Genomic DNA, 18,965 nt, shown 5'->3' on the forward strand with positions numbered 1-18,965 from the left:
CAGGTGAGGAGTGTGGGGGGTATGAGAGTGAGTAGTATGTACAGGAGAGGAGTGTGAGAGGTATGACAATGGGCACTATGTACAGGAGAGGAGTGTGGGGGTATGACAGTAGGCACTATGTACAGGAGAGGAGTGTGTAGGGTATGAGAGTGAGCAGTATGTACAGGAGAGGAGTGTGGGGGGTATGAGAGTGAGCAGTATGTATGTACAGGAGAGGAGTGTGGGAGGTATGAGAGTGAGCAGTATGTTCAGGAGATGAGTGTGGGAGGTATGAGAGTGAGCAGTATGTATGTACAGGAGAGGAGTGTGGGAGGTATGAGAGTGAGCAGTATGTACAGGAGATGAGTGTGGGAGGTGTGACAATGGGCACTATGTACAGGAGAGGAGTGTGGGAGGGTATGACAATGGGCACTATGTACAGGAGAAGAGTGTGGGGGGTATGAGAGTGAGCAGTATGTACAGGAGAGGAGTGTGGGAGGTATGACAATGGGCACTATGTACAGGAGAGGAGTGTGGGGGACTATGAGAGTGAGCAGTATGTACAGGAGAGGAGGTATGAGAGTGAGCAGTATGTACAGGAGAGGAGGTATGAGAGTGAGCAGTATGTACAGGAGAGGGGTGTGGGAGGTATGACAATGGGCACTATGTACAGGAGAGGAGTGTGGGGGGTATGACAGTAGGCACTATGTACAGGAGAGGAGTGTGGAGGATATGAGAGTGAGCAGTATGTACAGGAGAGGAGTGTGGGGGGTATGAGAGTGAGCAGTATGTACAGGAGAGGAGTGTGGGAAGTATGACAATGGGCACTATGTACAGGAGAGGAGTGTGGGGGGTATGACAGTGGGCACTATGTACAGGAGAGTTGTGTGCGGGGTATGACAGTGGGCACTATGCTCAGGAGAGGAGTGTGGGGGGGTATGAGAGTGAGCAGTATGTACAGGAGAGGAGTGTGGGGGGTATGAGAGTGAGCCGTATATACAGGAGAGGAGTGTGGAGGATAAGACAATGGGCACTATGTACAGGAGAGTTGTGTGCGGGGTATGACAGTGGGCACTATGCTCAGGAGAGGAGTGTGGGGGGGTATGAGAGTGAGCAGTATTTACAGGAGAGGAGTGTGGGGAGTATGAGAGTGAGCAGTATGTACAGGAGAGGAGTGTGGGAGGTATGAGAGTGAGCAGTATGTACAGGAGAGGAGTGTGGGAGGTATGAGAGTGAGCAGTATGTACAGGAGAGGAGTGTGGGAGGTATGAGAGTGAGCAGTATTTACAGGAGAGGAGTGTGGGAGGTGTGACAGTGGGCACTATGTACAGGAGAGGAGTGTGGGAGGTATGACAGTGGGCACTATGTACAGGAGAGGAGTGTGGGAGGTATGAGAGTGAAAGCACTCTGTGTATGTGGTTTCCAGATCATGCGAAGTTAATGTATATCCATTCAATTTAACCCTGTATTGATCCAAACTCTGTAAAATCCAAAGTGTAAATTCACCGTAAAAAAACGAAACACTCTAAGGCTAAGTTCACATCTATGTGCGTGGGTAACGCATGCAAAATTGCATGCCTTCCCAACATGCAAAGAAATGTGCTGCACTTATCCAGATGTGCAGCAGTACCATTGTTTGTTATTGTCATCTCCATGCATCTGCAAGCATGTGGACCAAACTACAGGGTGCCGCACACTTTTGGAAAAGATTCAGGACTTCTTTTCCATGATGTTTGTGCGTAGGGCAGCCCATTGAAGTTAATGGGCTGCCCTACCCGTAATGCAAGAAAACCATGCCTGTGCGTGCGTAAAAAAAGCCTAAGGGCCCTTTCACACTGGAGCGGTTTGCAGGCGCTATTGCGCTAATAATAGTGCCTGCAAACCGACCCGAAAGTGCCGCTGCTGTTTCTCCAGTGTGGAAGCCCTCGGCTTTCACACTGGAGCGATGCGCTAGCAGGACGGGAAAAAAAGTCCTGCTAGCAGCATCTTCGGAGCGGTGAAGGAGCGGAGTGTATACCACTCCTTTACCACTCCTGCCTATTGAAATCAATAGGGCAGCGGGGCTATACCACCGGCAAAGCGCCTCTGCAGAGGCACTTTGCGGTGGTTATTAACCCTTTCTCGGCCGCTAGCGGGGGTTAAAACCGCCCCGCTAGCGGCCGAATACCGACGGTAAAGCGCCACTTACAATAGCGGCGCTTTACCGCCTCCGCCGCCTCCGCCCCAGTGTGAAAGGGCCCTAACTGAGTAGATGCAAAATAACAATTCTCAATAAAAAAAAAAATATTATTCTCTAAATAATCAGTGTTGATACCATGTAAATAACTGTGAACACTGTGCTCTGCTCTGATTATTGAGGACAGGTAACTTGTATAGAGAGTGTTTAGTTTATGTGGGGAATTTACATGTTGTACAGAGTTTGGAGAACACAGGGTTAAATTGAATGGTTATAAAGTTTCTTCAGATTATCTGGACATACACAGAGTGTGGGGGTTGTTTATATAGTGATAAGTAAGGATGAGCTCCGGAGTGTTCGCATGCTGCACGTGCCGATCCCGCCAGGAAGTCGGCACGGCGCAGCGCTAATCACAGGCAGTGAGACATTTCCCGAGCTCTGCAGCCACACATCGGGAAATGTCTCACTGCCTGTGATTAGCGCTGCGCCGTGCCGACTTCCTGGCGGGATCGGCACGTGCAGCATGCGAACACGCCGGAGCTCATCCTTAGTGATAAGTGCCACTGTTCAAGATATCTGTGAGCTGTGAGCAGGGCTGAAGACTCAGCCGACTCCCCCATACACACTCTGCTCTTCCGATCCTCCTATTAGCTTAATCTTTCTCATCACACTGCAAACAAATCCTCCTGAATAGTTCTGATGTGAAACTGCAGCTTACCTCTCCAAATTGACTTCCCTGCACAATGTCAGCAGCACCTGGCACTAGCAGTGCCCCCCCACCACGTTCTCTGGGCAGACAGCACTGGAGATGGGGGAAGGATCTAAGTGAACGAGGGCACAGATTGAACATACATAAGACTTGGGGGAGATAGAAAAAGATTGGAAGCTTCTAAATGCAATCACTACCTGGATCCAGCGGACTGCAGCCACTCGTCTGCCGCTCTCAGGCTCTGCTAGTCCGCTGCTTCTAGGGAGAGAGAGGCTGGAGGGGGGGCGGAGTGCAGATGTAGATCACTCCGCCGGCTACTGTGAGGACCTGCAGCCGGAACTATAGAAGCTGCATCGGAAAATGCGGCTGGCTTACTCCGCAGCTGAGGTCCTAGTTCCCTGCTCAATCACCTCCCACTCGCAGCACAGCTGTTTTTACTGGCCCCAGTGGTGGTGACTGAAGTTACACAGGGATAGGACAGATGTTGCAGGCATTTAGCACTGATAAAACTTGTTGAAACACAGACAGGGCTGAATGATTAGGGTGTGCCTGGGCACACCCGGCACACCCGTGGGCACGCCTATGGTTAGCGTGTTCAATATTTTTTGACTGTGTCATTCCATTTTATTACACATAACTTATCATTTCTGAACTTATTCATTTTGGTTTCTTTGTATGTATGGATTGCATGGGTTGTTACCGACATGTGGTGAAAATGTCATGTCAATAGCACCTTTAGAAATATATTTACCTAGAAAAATGGTGACGTGTTCAATATTTATTTTACCCGCTGTATATATAGTACATTCACATCAGTCCCTGACCTCAAGGAATTTACAATCTAAGGTCTCTAACTCACATTCATACATACACATACTATGGCCAATTTAGACAGAACCCATTTAACCTTCCAGCATGTCCTTGCAGTGTGGAAGGAAACCTACGTAGGCACAGGGAACACATGCAAACTCCGGGCAGGTAGTGCCATGGTTGGGATTCAAACTGACAACCCTAATGCTGCTTAGACATGTGTGAATCAAAAATTCGTACGAATATCCGTAAATTTGTACATTCGGGAGGATCCGAAATACAAATTGCTATGCTTCCGAATTTTGACCGAAATACGAAATTTTGTTTACGAATTTCGGATCCAAATTCCTAACGAACATTCGTAATTGTTACGAACCTAAAAGTTAAAACCCCAGGAAGTCAGCACAGCACAAGGATGGTGGGAGCCCCTCATAATGATAAATTCATCATAACGAACATTCTTAATTGTTACAAAAAGTTAACGAAAATTCGTATTTCGTACGAATCCAAATTGGATTTCAGACACAAATTATGAAATACAAATTAATTCTAATACGAAACGGAACGGAACGAAACAAAACAAATTTATTGATGGCGCACATGTCTAATGCTGCTAGGTGGATTTGCTAACCACTTGGCCACTGTTGTATTGTTTCTGATCTTTACAAAATGCATCTGAAGCTTTCCTCCTTGCACAGTAGTGGATCCAAGACACATGCCAACCTAAGGCTGTTACCCCCTGGAGTGCTGCCTAAAATGGAATCCTTTGTTTACTCTATCAGAACAAGTGATCCACTGGCCCCCACTTCTTTACCCTGCAAGGCTTTCTTACTGTCTGTTTGCATATTGGGGAGATTCACCCCCTCTATTTGTCCTGGTGACTATTGTCACTGGGAAAATAAGGCCCCTTTCACATGGGAGGATGAATCAGGTCCGCCTGTCAGTTTTTCAGGTGGTCCTTATCGGACCATCCATTGCCCTCTATGAGGCAGCGGCAGATGTCAATAGACATGTGTCTAGTGACACCTGCCACCATCCGATCCCATCCGCTAAAAACAGACGTATGGGGATCTGTTCCTCATCCATCTGGTGGATCGGATGGAAATGGACAGGCGGCCTGTTTCCAATCCAACCGCCCATAGAGGAGAGCAGGCACTGTCCATGTCCGCTCTACAGTTGGCACCGGAACAGCAGGTGAGGGGGAAATCTTCAATGGGGACACCTGTTCTGCTGACAACTGTCCAAGAGGGGATTTCTTCATAGTTTGAAGAGCTTTTCACTCCCAACTGTACGTCTGGACGAGGAAGTGAAGGGGAATTTCCCCAATGGGGAAAAAGACAGCAATAAAGACCTGACTGAAGTTCTACCTTTCCATAATCCATAAAAAAACTAAAAGAAAAAGTTTTGGCTTTTAATATGCTAAAATAAACAAAATAGCCATAAGTGGTATAGTCTACCACATTATTAGGTATTTGTTAGACCTAGGAATCTTCCTACTGCAATTATGGTTGAAGCCTATTGATATCAGTGGAAACTGTTCTGAGACACTGCCTGACACAATAAAGGAGGACCACGGAGAATTTAGAGAACAGTAGTGTCCTATATATTTATGAGTACAATTTATATCAGATACATCCCAAAGAAAACCGTAGGAGGTTCTCCTTTAAAGTGTTACTAAACCCACAACAGTAAAATCAGTCTATTGGCCCGTACACACGGTCGGATTTTCCGATGGAAAATGTCCGATCGGAGCGTGTTGTCGGAAATTCCGACCGTGTGTGGGCTCCATCGGACATTTTCCATTGGATTTTCCGACACACAAAGTTGGAGAGCAGGAGATAAAATTTTCCGACAACAAAATCCGTTGTCTGAAATTCCGATCGTGTGTACACAAATCCGACGGACAAAGTGCCACGCATGTTTAGAATAAATAAAGAGATGAAAGCTATTGGCCACTGCCCCGTTTATAGTCCCGACGTACGTGTTTTACATCACCGCTTTCAGAACGATCGGATTTTCTGACAACTTTGTGTGACCGTGTGTATGCAAGACAAGTTTGAGCCAACATCCGTCAGAAAAAATCCATGGATTTTGTTGTCGGAATGTCCGAACAAAGTCCGACCGTGTGTACGCCCTATAAGCAGTAAATCATGCTTGGTATACTCACCGTGGAACCTAAGGGGTTAATCCTCTGCATTGTTTAAAAAGGCTTTTTGGAACCTGTTTGTCTTCTCTTTTCCTCCCATTCTTCCACTGTCCCCAATCTATCTCCTGATAGAACACAGGCTAGGAGACAAGTTCCACATGCTCAGTTTCTTGTGTATTGCTAAATATTTTTTATTGTTGGGAGAGTGCATGTGATCAGCACAGGGCCAATCAGCACTGTCCACACAAAGGCTCAGGGGTCCTGCAGCCTCATAGGACAGTCAGAGCAGAATGAACATTCCTCCTACAAGCTTTAACCAGACACTGATAGAAGTCATAAGACTAGTATATACTGCTGACGAGAAAAGGTATTTAGCATTTTATATTTACTAAAACTATTGCATTTTCATGTTCTGTGTACTGTGAGAGACCAGATATAGTGAATGCAGGGTCCTGGGTTTAGTAACACTTTAACCACTTGAGGTCCGCTCTATAGCCGAATGACGGCCACAGCGCCGACCTGAATTTCCGGGAGGCCGTCATATGACATCCTCCCCTTTGTGCGCTCCCCACGCGCCCCCTGCAGGGCGTGCGCTGTGATCACCGAGTCACCGAGACTCAGGTGATCATCGATCCGAGTAAAGGGCTGATCCCGGCCCCTTACCACGTGATCAGCTATCAGCCAATGACAGCTGATCATGTGTGTAAACAAAAGCTCGGTAATCGTCTTTTTTTCTCCTCACGCTGTCACCGGCTTATGCTCAAGGGACATCTGTCCCGAAGAGGAAGGAGGCACATCTGCCTCCTCCTCTGTGCCTGCCAGTGCCACCTGCCATTGCCACCTGCCAGTGCCCACCAATGCCACCTATAATGCCCATGAGTGCCACCTATCAATGCCCACAAGTGCCACCTATCAATGCCCACCAGTGGTGCCAATCAGTGCCTCATCAGTGCCACCTAGCAGTGCTGCCTTTCAATGTAACCCATTAGTGCCCATCACTGCCAGCTATCTGTGCCACCTATCAGTGCCACCTATTAGTGTAACTTCTCAGTGCCCACCAATGCCACCTATCAATGCCCTTCAGTGCCACCCATCAGTGCCACCTCTCAGTGTCACCTCTCAGTGCACACCAGTGCCACCTATCAGTGCCCACCAGTGCCACCTATCAGTGCCCACCAGTGCCGCCCTATCGGTGCCCATCAGTGCAGCCCATCGGTGCCCATCAGTGCAGCCTCATCAGCGTACATCAATGAAGGAGAAAAATTACCTGTTTGCAAAATTTTTTAACAAAATATAAAATATATATATATATTTTTAAAATTCAGTCTTTTTAAATTTTTTTAACAAAAAATAAAAACCGCAGAGGTGATCAAATACCCCCAAAAGAAAGCTCTATTTTTGGGAAAAAAATGATAAAAATGTAATTTGGGTACAGTGTTGTATGACCGTGCAATTGTCATTCAAAGTGCGACAGTGCCGAAAGCTGAAAATTGGTCTGGACAGGAGGGGGGTACAAGTGCCCAGTAAGCAAGTGGTTAAAAACTACATATGCATCCCTATATGGTTTGAGGACTCCAGGCTAATCTCAGACATTGCTGCATTTACTTTCGCTAACACTGAGCATGCTCACTGGTATAGGGAGCAGAGTATGCAGAGGGGTGACCTCATCACTGTGTCGCTTTTTTATTATTGTCCAATCAGCAAGCTGGGGTTGTGTTTTTGGCTGAGCTGTGCTGCTGTGCAGTAAGGGTTGAGGACCTGACTGCCCTGCTGTAGAGTTGCATTTTAAACAGCAACGCACATCACAGTGTACTAGTAGACAGGCTATAGTGTGTATATGTATTGAGCAAATACAGCTGCTTCTACAGAAATAGCAAATACTAAAATCAGAAAAATAGTTTGCAAAATGTTATTATGTTAATAAGAATATCCTTAAAGGATTAACTAACTAAAAGTATCTTTGGCGATAATAAAGAGAAACTATGAGGATGTTTAGGATACATTTTTCTGTAGTTTTTCTTTATGCTTATACGTTTTAAGCTTTATGCACGTGGCCGCAAATCAGGGACGTGCGGTGAGGTCATTGGCTGGTGAGACACTGGCTAGATACGCACAGGTTACATACGCTGCGAACTGTAAAATGAGAGCAATAAATCTAGCAATAGACCTCCTCTGTAACTCCAAACATGTAACTTGTAAAAAATTTTAAAGCGACGCCTATGGAGATTTTTAAGTATCGAAGTTTGGCGCAATTTTAAAGCGTGACATATTAAGTGTCTATATACTTGGCGTAACATCATCTTTTACATTATACAAAAAAATCGGGCTAACTTTATTTTTTTATTTTTTTTAATTTTAATATTCATGAAACAGTTTTTTTCCAAAAAAAACCCACGTTTGTAAAATTGGTGCGCAAATACCGTGTAACATATAACGTTCCAATGACCACCATTTTATTCCCTATGGTGTCTGCTAAAAAATATATGTATAATGTTTGGGGGTTCTGAGTAATTTTCTAGCAAAAACATTATGATTATTACATGTAGGAGAAAAGTCAGAATTGGCCTGGGTGGCAAGTGGTTAATTACCATAAGTAAGTAATATACAAAAAATTATTATATATTGTTTTTAACCACTTAAGCCCCGGAACATTTGGCTGGCTGAAGACCAGAGTACTTTTTGCGATTCGGCACTGCGTCGCTTTAACTGACAATTGCGTGGTCGTGCAACATGGCTCCCAAACAAAACTGACGTCCTTTTTTCCTCACAAATAGAGCTTTCTTTTGGTGGTATTTGATCACCTCTGTGGTTGTAATTTTTTGCGCTATAAACAAAAAAAGAGCGACAATTTTGAAAAAAAAGCAATATTTTTTACTTATTTGCTATAATAAATATCCCCAAAAATATAAAAAACAACATTTTTTTTTTCCTCAGTTTAGGTCGATACGTATTCTTCTACATATTTTTGGTAAAAAAAAATCGCAATAAGCATTTATTGGTTCATTTGCGCAAACATTATAGCGTCTACAAAATAGGGGATAGTTTTATGGCATTTTTATTAATAATTTTTTTTTTACTAGTATTGGCGGCAATCACCGATTTTTATTGTGACTGCGTCATTATCGTGGACAGATCGGACACTTTTGGCACTATTTTGGGACCATTCACATTTATACAGCGATCAGTGCGATTAAAAATGCATTGATTACTGTGTAAATGTGACTGGCAGTGAAGGGGTTAACCAGGAGGGGGCGCTGCAGGGGTTAAGTGTGTCCTAGGGATGTGTTCTAACTGTGGGGGGGATGGGCTACGTGTGACACTACACTGATCACCGCTCCCGATTACAGGGAGCTGTGATCAGTGTCAGTGTCACTAGGCAGAACGGGGAGATGCTTGCGTACATTAGCATTTCCCCATTCTTCAGCTCCGTGAGACGATTGCGGGTATGCCCGCGGATTTGAGTCCGCGAGACCCGCGATCACACTCACGGAGCTCGCGTCAGGGTCACGCGTGCGCTGCCAGCCGCGAGCACGCGACCGCACGGCGGCAAATTCAAAGGGATGTACAGGTATGCCCATTTGCGCAGCCGTGCCATTCTGCCGACGTATATGTACATGCGGCAGTCGGGAAGCGGTTAAGGTAATTTACTATATTTTCAAAAACTGTACTCAAGCAGGTGGCTTAACGGACAAATACTGAAGTTTGAAGTTATAACTTCAAACCAGTAATTTCCCAGTAAATAGATAAATAATAAATGATTATCTTATAACATATAGCATAATAATATATGATTTAGCTTGATTAAAACAGCACCTTCAGCAGCAGCAGATTCTTATTCTCCCTCTTAACTGTGTGAGAAAAACATGGGATTGTGGGTAAATCTTATATCCATAAACCCATGCTTTTTCCTTCTAGTTAAGAGGGCTGGGCTGGAAGGGAGCATGTGTCTTTTAGACACATGCCCCCTTCTATGACACTGCAGTGAGAGGAGAGCCTCCAATGCAGCATTTTTATTAGACAGCTTGTTCCAATGGTGCTATACCATTGGCCCAAGGCTCCAAGCTGTCGATTGAGCTCAGTGCCTCACAAGATGTGAGGAGAGGAACTGTGAGCTCATCCTCTCAGTCTGCTGCAAACAGAGTGTGTCAGCTTGTGTTTAAACTGGCCGCTATCTATGTAGCTTCTGACAAGCTGCGCAAGAAGCCCCGTATATTTGGATTGTTTTTTTTGGTATTTTTTTTTATATCAAACTATGATACACCCTTTCCTAATAAACATGTCATGAAAGTTTACTCTTTAGTCTTGTGGCCTCTTTCTCCAGTATATGAATTACACAAATGGTCACTATGCGCATATACTGTAGATCCTGCATTTAAAGTACCACCCAGCCCTATTGAGTATAAAGCAAATCATGTTTTTTTTTTACTCCTTGCTGCACTTGTAGAAACAAACAGGAGTCTTAATAGCTTACCCAATCCCATTTCAGGAGGATAGATCCAGGATATGTCCATTGGCAAAGTCCTCTCCCGAGCTGAGCCTATTAGTCAGCATATCCTTCCTCTAATGGCACTCTCAGTGATGTGATGAGGTTAGTTTTAATGTGTGTTTCAAGGAATTTAAATACAGCAAGGGGCCAAGCAGGATGAAAAATTCGACCACGGTATGAGAGCGATAACACCAAATTTAACACACCTGCTCCCTATTCACACCTGAGACCTTGTAACACTAACAAATCATATGACACCGGAGAGGGAAAATGGCTAATTGGGCCCAATTTGGACATTTTCACTTAGGGGTGTACTCACTTTTGTTGCCAGCGGTTTAGACATTAATGGCTGTGTGTTGAGTTATTTTGAGGGGACAGCAAATTTACACTGTTATACAAGCTGTACACTCACTACTTTACATTGTAGCAAAGTGTAATTTCTTCAGTGTTGTCACATGAAAAGATATAATAAATATTTACATAAATTTGAGGGGTGTACTCACTTTTGTGAGATACTGTATATATATATATATATATATATATATATATATATATATATATATATATATATATATTATACTGTATATAATATATATATATATATATATATACATACAAAATTTACATTGCATTTTAGAACAAAAAAAGAAGAAATGTGTTCCTCTGGGGTGTGAAAATATAATCGTTTTATTTTTTAACATTTGGTCTGTCAACATGTAGAAGCACTCAATCAGGTTATTTTGTATACCATTTTCACCTTCATGGCTGGAATTACATTCTGTCTTATCAAGTATAATGAAAAATGTAAATATGAACAAGAAAAGCTTAAAAAAAATAGTTGTACAACAAAATATTATTTCCATTAAAGTTGATTTAAAGTCAATTTTGTTTTCCTTTTAGATGGAGTGTGGAACTCCTGTCAGGGTTTGATGCTGTGTCTCTGCTCACTATTTTTTCTGGTGACCATTTTCAGTGGAACAGAAAGTGATAGGAAATTCTAATTTTTGATTTGCCACTGAAATAGAAATAGAGGGGAATTTTTCTAAATCAGACACTTGTTTTAATGACAACAACCTAAGGCAGCTTTTCTCAACTTTTTCAACCCAGAGGAACCCTAGTAATAACTGTCCAGTCTCAAGGAACTTGCAAATAATTACTATATCTACAATTCATAATACATTGGTGTATTACCCTTGTGGTCATTGAAAAGAATCAATGGTGTCAGGGGACTTAATCTGCGAGGCAGAAGTTGCTCTTTGCTTAAGAAACCCCTGGCAAACTCTGGAGGAACCGTAGTTGAGAAACCCTGATCTAAGGGCTTGTCACACTTCGGTGAACTGCGATGCAATCGACAGCATGTTGTCGTAAGCTGCATTAGGCAAGTAATTTAATATAAATGGGCTGCGACGCACTTCAGCGTAAAAAATAAAAATAGGTCTATGCATTTTTTGCATTGTATTGCAGCGCAGCCTCATTCAAAATGACTGATACCGCAATGCACCAACACACGTACCATATATTACTGTGCATTGCAGTATCTAGCACGTTATGGCATTGGGCTGGTCAGAACGGGTCCAGGGGGGATTTCCTTTCACTTTGGAGGGATTTTCTCTCCGTTCCTAGTGTGTCTGTGGGACAGGAAGTGATGGGAAATCTCAATGGGACACAGACAGAAACAAAAAAACTTGATGTGTTTTAACCCTTTCCTGCTTTATCCAAAACAACAAAGTTTTGACTTATAAGTCAAGATATATATATATATATATATATATATAAGCTTATTACAGTCTCACACATAGCAATGTCTACATTGAGGGAATCTCACTTATTTTCTGCTTGTTTTTTGCAGGGGATGTTTGTGTTAGGATTACCCTACGCAATTCTACACGGTGGATACCTGGGACTGTTCCTCATCATTTTTGCTGCAGTGGTGTGTTGTTACACAGGAAAGATTCTCATTGCTTGCTTGTATGAAGAGAATGAAGACGGAGAGATTGTGAGGGTTAGGGACTCCTACGTGGACATTGCCAACGCCTGCTGCGCACCAAGGTTTCCAAAACTTGGAGGAAGGATTGTCAATGTGGCTCAGATTATTGAACTGGTCATGACATGCATCCTGTATGTGGTGGTCAGCGGAAACTTGATGTATAACAGCTTCCCAACCCTACCAGTTTCTCAGAAGTCCTGGTCAATTATAGCCACTGCTGCGCTTCTACCATGTGCATTCCTCAAAAACCTTAAGTCTGTCTCCAAGTTCAGCTTGCTCTGTACCTTAGCTCATTTCGTCATTAATGTCCTAGTGATTGCCTACTGTCTGTCCAGAGCTAGAGACTGGGCTTGGGACAAAGTCAAATTTTACATTGATGTAAAGAAATTTCCTATCTCCATCGGTATCATTGTCTTCAGCTACACCTCCCAGATCTTCCTGCCTTCCCTGGAAGGGAACATGCAACATCCTAAAGAATTCCACTGCATGATGAACTGGACCCACATTGCCGCTTGCATCCTCAAGGGTCTTTTTGCTCTGGTGGCTTATCTAACCTGGGCAGATGAAACCAAGGAGGTCATAACAGACAACCTACCCTCTACTATCAGAGCAGTGGTTAACTTATTTCTGGTGTCCAAAGCTTTGCTGTCCTACCCACTGCCCTTCTTTGCTGCGGTGGAGGTCTTGGAAAGGTCTCTTTTTCAGGAGGGGAGCAGGGCCTTCTTTCCAAACTGCTATGGGGGTGATGGGAGACTAAAAGCTTGGGGACTCACTCTCAGATGTGCCCTAGTCGTTTTTACCTTGCTCATGGCCATTTATGTGCCCCACTTCGCCCTTTTGATGGGTCTCACCGGCAGCCTCACAGGAGCTGGTCTCTGTTTCCTCCTTCCAAGCCTCTTCCATCTCAAGCTTCTTTGGAGGCAGCTTCAGTGGCACCATGTCTTTTTCGATGTTTCCATCTTTGTCATTGGCTCCATCTGTAGCGTATCTGGTTTTGTGCATTCTTTAGAGGGTCTAATAGAAGCCTTTAAATATAATATAGAGGATTAAGGCAGAGACAGCAAAATTGGGCATCAGTATCACTAATAATTATGCATCAGTTTCTACTGACATCCCCATTCTGGCTATTTGCATCAGTGGCTGCCTTTAGGTGGCATCGTCAGCACATTGCTGTTTAAATGTGTTGCTGGGAAATGCTGGCAGCTGATAGGCTGAAACATGCTTGTACCATTTTCTATTCCCCCCCCCCCCAGGAAAAAGCTCACACAAAAATAGACCTGTATATGTATCAAAGGGAAATATTTTATTTTTGTTATATTTATTTAGAGTCAATATAATTTGAACAAATAATGGATAAATTATGATGGATATATAAAAAAATATATATAGAGAGAGATAGTTATAACTGAATGCAATGGTGCTTATTCTAAACTAAGCAAGGGTTTGCATGTTTTGCTCATCGCCCATCCTTTAATTCAGATTATAAAGCAACCCGCGATGTTCGACTGCAAGTAAGTCCTCTAAATGCCTCTTTACAATAGGGTCCATTGAGGTAGGGATGGGGATATTACTAACACAGAGCCTTTTAGTATAAGCTCTGTGATATTGTTTTGGGTGTCTTGTTTTTCCAAGCACAAATCGACTCAAATGCAGTAATTTATTATCAAATTGCGCAGAGCAATGACGGACATTCACTGGCAGCAAACAGTCAGAAAGGTGCTTTCAAGCTGAAGTCCAGCCAAATAACTAAAAAATAGATAAACAATTAAGTAGGACCTATTTTACGATTTACAAAAGATTTGTATTTCTGTCCATCTAGCCCTAAGATTTACACAGAAGAACCCTGTCTTACAGGGCAAGAGACCAGTAAAGTAACACTTACAGGTCTTGTCCCTCTCCCAGCCTGTGACTGGACAGTGAAAGGAGGAGCAGCAGACTGATGAGTTAATCTCTTTGTCACTCTGCTACCTCCTCCTATCAGCATGTTCCTTGTTAGCACATGAGCACTGCAGGACAACTGACTGGATCCTTGTGCTGCCCCTTCTTCACCTATTATCAGCTCTGCCATACAGTGGTTGAAAGACACTGATACAAGGTCAAATCAAAGTACTTACAATGTTTGCATTTAAAACAACAAATTTAAATGATTTATGAAAAAAACACTGAGCTCCATTCATTTTTGTCTTTTTTTAAAAAATCTTCCTGGAGTTTAGCTTTCAGCAGATTAGTGTAGTGACCTTAGTAAAAGCCGATATTCGATTGTCTGCAGTGGATTGCCAGACTTCATTGTTCTGCGCACAGTTTTTTTAAAATAATCTCATTCAGTATCACAGACCACTGTTCTGCTGAAGCTGTGAACCCTTATCGATTATGGAGTTCACCTTGAAGAGAAAACACACACACAAGGGATTTGTACAGGGGCGGAAATTCATCATGTGCAGTTTTTTTCCAAAGTGCAAGGTTTGTTACCCGTGAGTGTGTGTGTGTGTGTATGTGTGATGTAACCGTGCTCACAGACAAGTGTATATCCTACAATTCTATTGTGGTACCTTAATATATACAACAATAAAGAGAGATTCTCATGAGTTCTTTGTGTCTTGTACATTCCCCTGATGAACTGTTCACATGACCTGTTTGCAAAACGAACAGGTTTTGGTTTGTTCAGTGTTAAGTAACCGTATCAGCCGAATGATCAGACAAAAAGTGATGTAAACCTTGGTGTATACTGAATGAATGGTGCAGGGTAAATTGACAATGCAGATAGAATGGCAAAAAAGTATGTAATCGTTTTGAACAGAGAATAACTGTGAACCAAACCATTACAGTAACTAAGATGCTAGGACTAGTTCCCACACTTGACCACTAGATGGCAGTATGGTCCAATAGATTGCTAAAGAAAAAAGGAACAGTTTACCGTATTTATCGGCATATAACACGCACAGGCTTACAACACGCACCTTCATTTTAAGAGCAAAGTTTCAGGAAGAAAAAACTTCAATTTTAAATAAAGAACTTTGAAGCAAAAGGGTCAGTGCCCATCAATGCAGCCTTCTCAGTGCCCATCAATGCAGCCTTCTCAGTGCCCATCAATGCAGCCTGGTCAGTGCCCATCTGCAGCCTCACCATTGCCCATCAATGTAGCCTGATCAATGCCCATTGGCAGCCTCATCATTGCAGCTTGATCAGTGCCCATCTGCAGCCTCACCATTACAGTCTGATCAGTGCCCATCTGCAGCCTCACCATTGCAGTCTGATCAGTGCCCATCTGCAGCCTCACCATTGCAGTCTGATCAGTGCCCATCTGCAGCCTCACCATTGCCCATCAATGCAGCCTGATCAATGTCCATCTGCAGCCTCACCATTGCAGCCTGATCAGTGCCCATCTGCAGCCTCACCATCGCAGTATGATCAGTGCCCATCTGCAGCCTCATTATTGCCCATCAATGCAGCCTGATCAATGCCCATCTGCAGCCTCACTATTGCAACCTGTATACAGGAGATCCTCACTTTGCAGCCAATTGCAAATATTGGCGTAAAACAAGCACACATTATTTGCACCCAATTTTCAGGGAGAAAAAGTGTGTTATACGCTGATAAATACGGTATTTATGTATTACAGGGACTTATATAGTGCCATCAAATTACACAGTGCTTAGAATATGTATTGTACATTTACCCTGTCCTCAAGGAGCTTACAATCAGTTACTTACAGTTCAGTAGGTAGTGCAAGACCTCTCACATTAGGAGGCTGGCTGTAGCTGATAGCTCAGGTAGCTGGCTGCAGGGATCCCCAGGCAGGCTACACAAGGGTATGACTGAAGGAGTCTTTGGTCTGGAGGTTCAGGTGGCTGAAGGCAATGCCACTCCACTGGAAGGGCAGTACTCCAAAGTCTGCTGGCACAATGTCCACCACCATGACTGGGACTTAAGAAGTTGCGTGCTCTTGTGCTCTTCGCCCACATGCCAGACAATGGAAGACCCGGTCCCTGCTTACAGCTCCCATGCCCAGTCACTGCTCTTTCAGCAGGCAAGGAGTTTATTAGCACCGAATAGTGGGAGAAGCTGCAATTAATATCCCCTGGGTGTGTCCAGGAGTCTGGAGGATGAAGGGAGTCCAGGGGATTGTAGGAGCCCAGGGGATTGTGGAAAACAGAGTAAAAGGAGCCCACCACTGCCGTTAAGGAAGGTGAGTAAAGGGGCACTCGGCTACACTAGTATATGGTTTAAACTGACCACATACAGTATGATACCAATCAGCTTGGGCCTACCTAAACAATCCATTCAGTGTATATCCGTTTAACCAGGCCCTTTCACTACTTGGTTGATGGCAAATCTAATGAAGATTGGAGAGTCAGAATATGACATGTAACGGCATGAACTTAAAGTGTCCGTAAAGGCAAATTCTTACTAAACTCTAAACTAGCTCTTAGCCAAATTCTAAGCCTGACCTAATGCTATCCTTACCTGCTCTACAGCCACTCTGGTCTGGTCCCAGGCTGAGCTGTCAACAAGGAGAGGTAGTCAACAATGGAAGCCCCATAGTAACTCTATGGGTGACGTCACGTCCCAGCCGTTGTTGGTTTTCTCCTGCACACAGAGGGCGACGCTGGAGACCAGACCAGATCGGCTGCAGAACAGGTAAGTATGGCATTTTGTTCTTTACAGGGTTAGAATAGGTTTAGATTTAGTTAGGTTTTACTTTTACTTTCACTTTACCTTGAATTAAAACTATGTAGCTGTGTGGTCACCTAACTTTCATTCTGTTGCTCACATGTGGTGGAGAGGATTTCCATTAGGCCCTGCTCCCCCCCTGAAAGAGAGACCTTTCCGCTCTACTGAAATCTGAATTCTCTTGGGATGTGTAGCTTTGTTTGGAGTTCATGTTGCGTAGTGCTTCCTGCAGATCCTTCCTCTGGGCTGCCCTAGCATTACAGCAAGTTCGGGAGCACTGATTCCGGGAACAAATGTTCTAGGGGGCATTTGACTTCTATTCCATTGGAAATAATATATGTTGGGCTGGTGGCCCTGAGGAGTGATAGACCCCAATCAGAGAAGGACTTGGAATCAGTGACAGCTGTTGGGCAAAGATCCTCAAAGAAGTCCATGATAAAGTCAAAACTGTAAAATATGCTGTGCTCTTGTAAAGGAAAGCTGAAAAAAATGTTTTGGGGTTGACATTATTAAAATTTATTTGAGTCCATATCATTTTCACAGAGAAGTAGTCATCTTGTTCAGCTTATAATGTACTTCTTCTTTTACAGTTCAGTTCAACCATTACGTTTGTTAGAATTTGTTGGTAAAAAGGTATGTTACTTTAACCCATGCTCTTTAAAACAACTCCCACTTTTTATCATGATCACCAATCACTGCGGCTAAAGCATTGGCACAGCCATCCGGAATAATCTCTGTAATCTATTTCCTATGATCATCAGTTTAATCTAGACAGAATAATGGTTTAGACTAATTGGATGGGAAAGAGAGGTTCAGGTCCACATCCCTTATACAACATGTAAAAGAAAATTTCCTCAAAAAACGGAACTTTGGGGGACCATGAACACTCAAAAGAGATTATTTAGTAAAAAGTACAAATTTTATTACACAGACATTATAAAACAAATGATAACACTGGAATGCACATGAAATGAGAATATGTAACAGTGGAAGAAACCCAGACCAACTGTCAGACAGACAGATTAAATCCAACGCGTTTCGACATATGTAGTAGGGGTCTTCTTCAGGGAAGGGAAGGAGAGGGTTGAAAAGCTTCCATAAAGCTACAATCTAAAGGATTGATATCAATCTTATAGATTGTTCGTAGCTTTATTGAAGCTTTTCAACCCTCTCCTTCCCTTCCCTGAAGAAGACCCCTACCGTTCCCTGAAGAAGACCCCTACCGCATATGTCGAAACGCATTGGGTTTCATCTGTCTAACAGTTGGCCAGGGTTTCTTTTACTGTTACATATTCTCATTTCATGTGCATTCCAGTGTTGTTATGTGTTTTAGCTCCTTTTTGAAAATTTCTTTTACATGTCAGTTTAATCTAGTGTCCATAATGCAACATTTTCCTGAAATTCCACAATTCAAATTTCTTGAAACTTCCTAAAATTAAGAATTTAAGAAAACGATGGTGAATATTCATGGTGGATGTGCAAATACTTTGGACATTAGCACATTTTCTTATTTAAACAAATAGACCCCAGTGTTTGGTTCACTTTCTTGAGCCTAGAGAAAATGGTCCTTACAGTTGGTTGTGTAGTCCAAAGTTTCCCAGGACTTCCCTGCCTTGGATGATGTCACAGCAAATTCATTAAGGTAATTTAAAGGCTTTCACAACAATTAATTCAAAAATGTGGACAGGCCAATTCATCGCTATATTGCCATTCTATAAAAAAAACTTGGTGAATGTAGAAAAATGTTGGCTGGTATACCCTAATATGCTGTACATTTTTAATGTTGGAGTGCAACCCTCCTGGAATGTATAAACAGGCAAATGTGAATCAAGGAAAAGATGCGCTTGGTAACCAGATAAGGGATTATGTGTGCCGCTCAAGCTATAAGGGGTTTAGTCTTGTGCCCACCGCTGTGAGTGTCGGCCAGGGAAGGAGCTCGTCCCAGCTCCAAACATTAAATGTGAAACAGAGGATATATCCCGTGAGCCACACATCAGAGCA

General features: G+C 43.3%; 1 protein-coding gene across 3 annotated transcripts in view; it reads left to right on the top strand.

Moving 5' to 3' along the window:
• SLC32A1 (solute carrier family 32 member 1) overlaps positions 1-17,493 on the top strand; it is a 50,609-nt gene extending 33,116 nt beyond the window's left edge. For all 3 annotated transcript variants that reach the window (XM_073606447.1, XM_073606445.1, XM_073606446.1), the window contains one exon: positions 12,156-17,493. In XM_073606447.1, the coding sequence (XP_073462548.1) occupies positions 12,156-13,343 (1,188 nt within the window). In that variant the 3' untranslated portion in view covers positions 13,344-17,493. The remainder of the gene's footprint in view (positions 1-12,155) is intronic.
• The last annotated feature ends 1,472 nt before the right edge of the window (positions 17,494-18,965 follow it).

This window comes from Aquarana catesbeiana, linkage group LG12 (assembly GCF_042186555.1).
Source record: "Aquarana catesbeiana isolate 2022-GZ linkage group LG12, ASM4218655v1, whole genome shotgun sequence".
In the NCBI taxonomy this organism is placed as follows: Eukaryota; Metazoa; Chordata; class Amphibia; order Anura; family Ranidae; genus Aquarana; species Aquarana catesbeiana.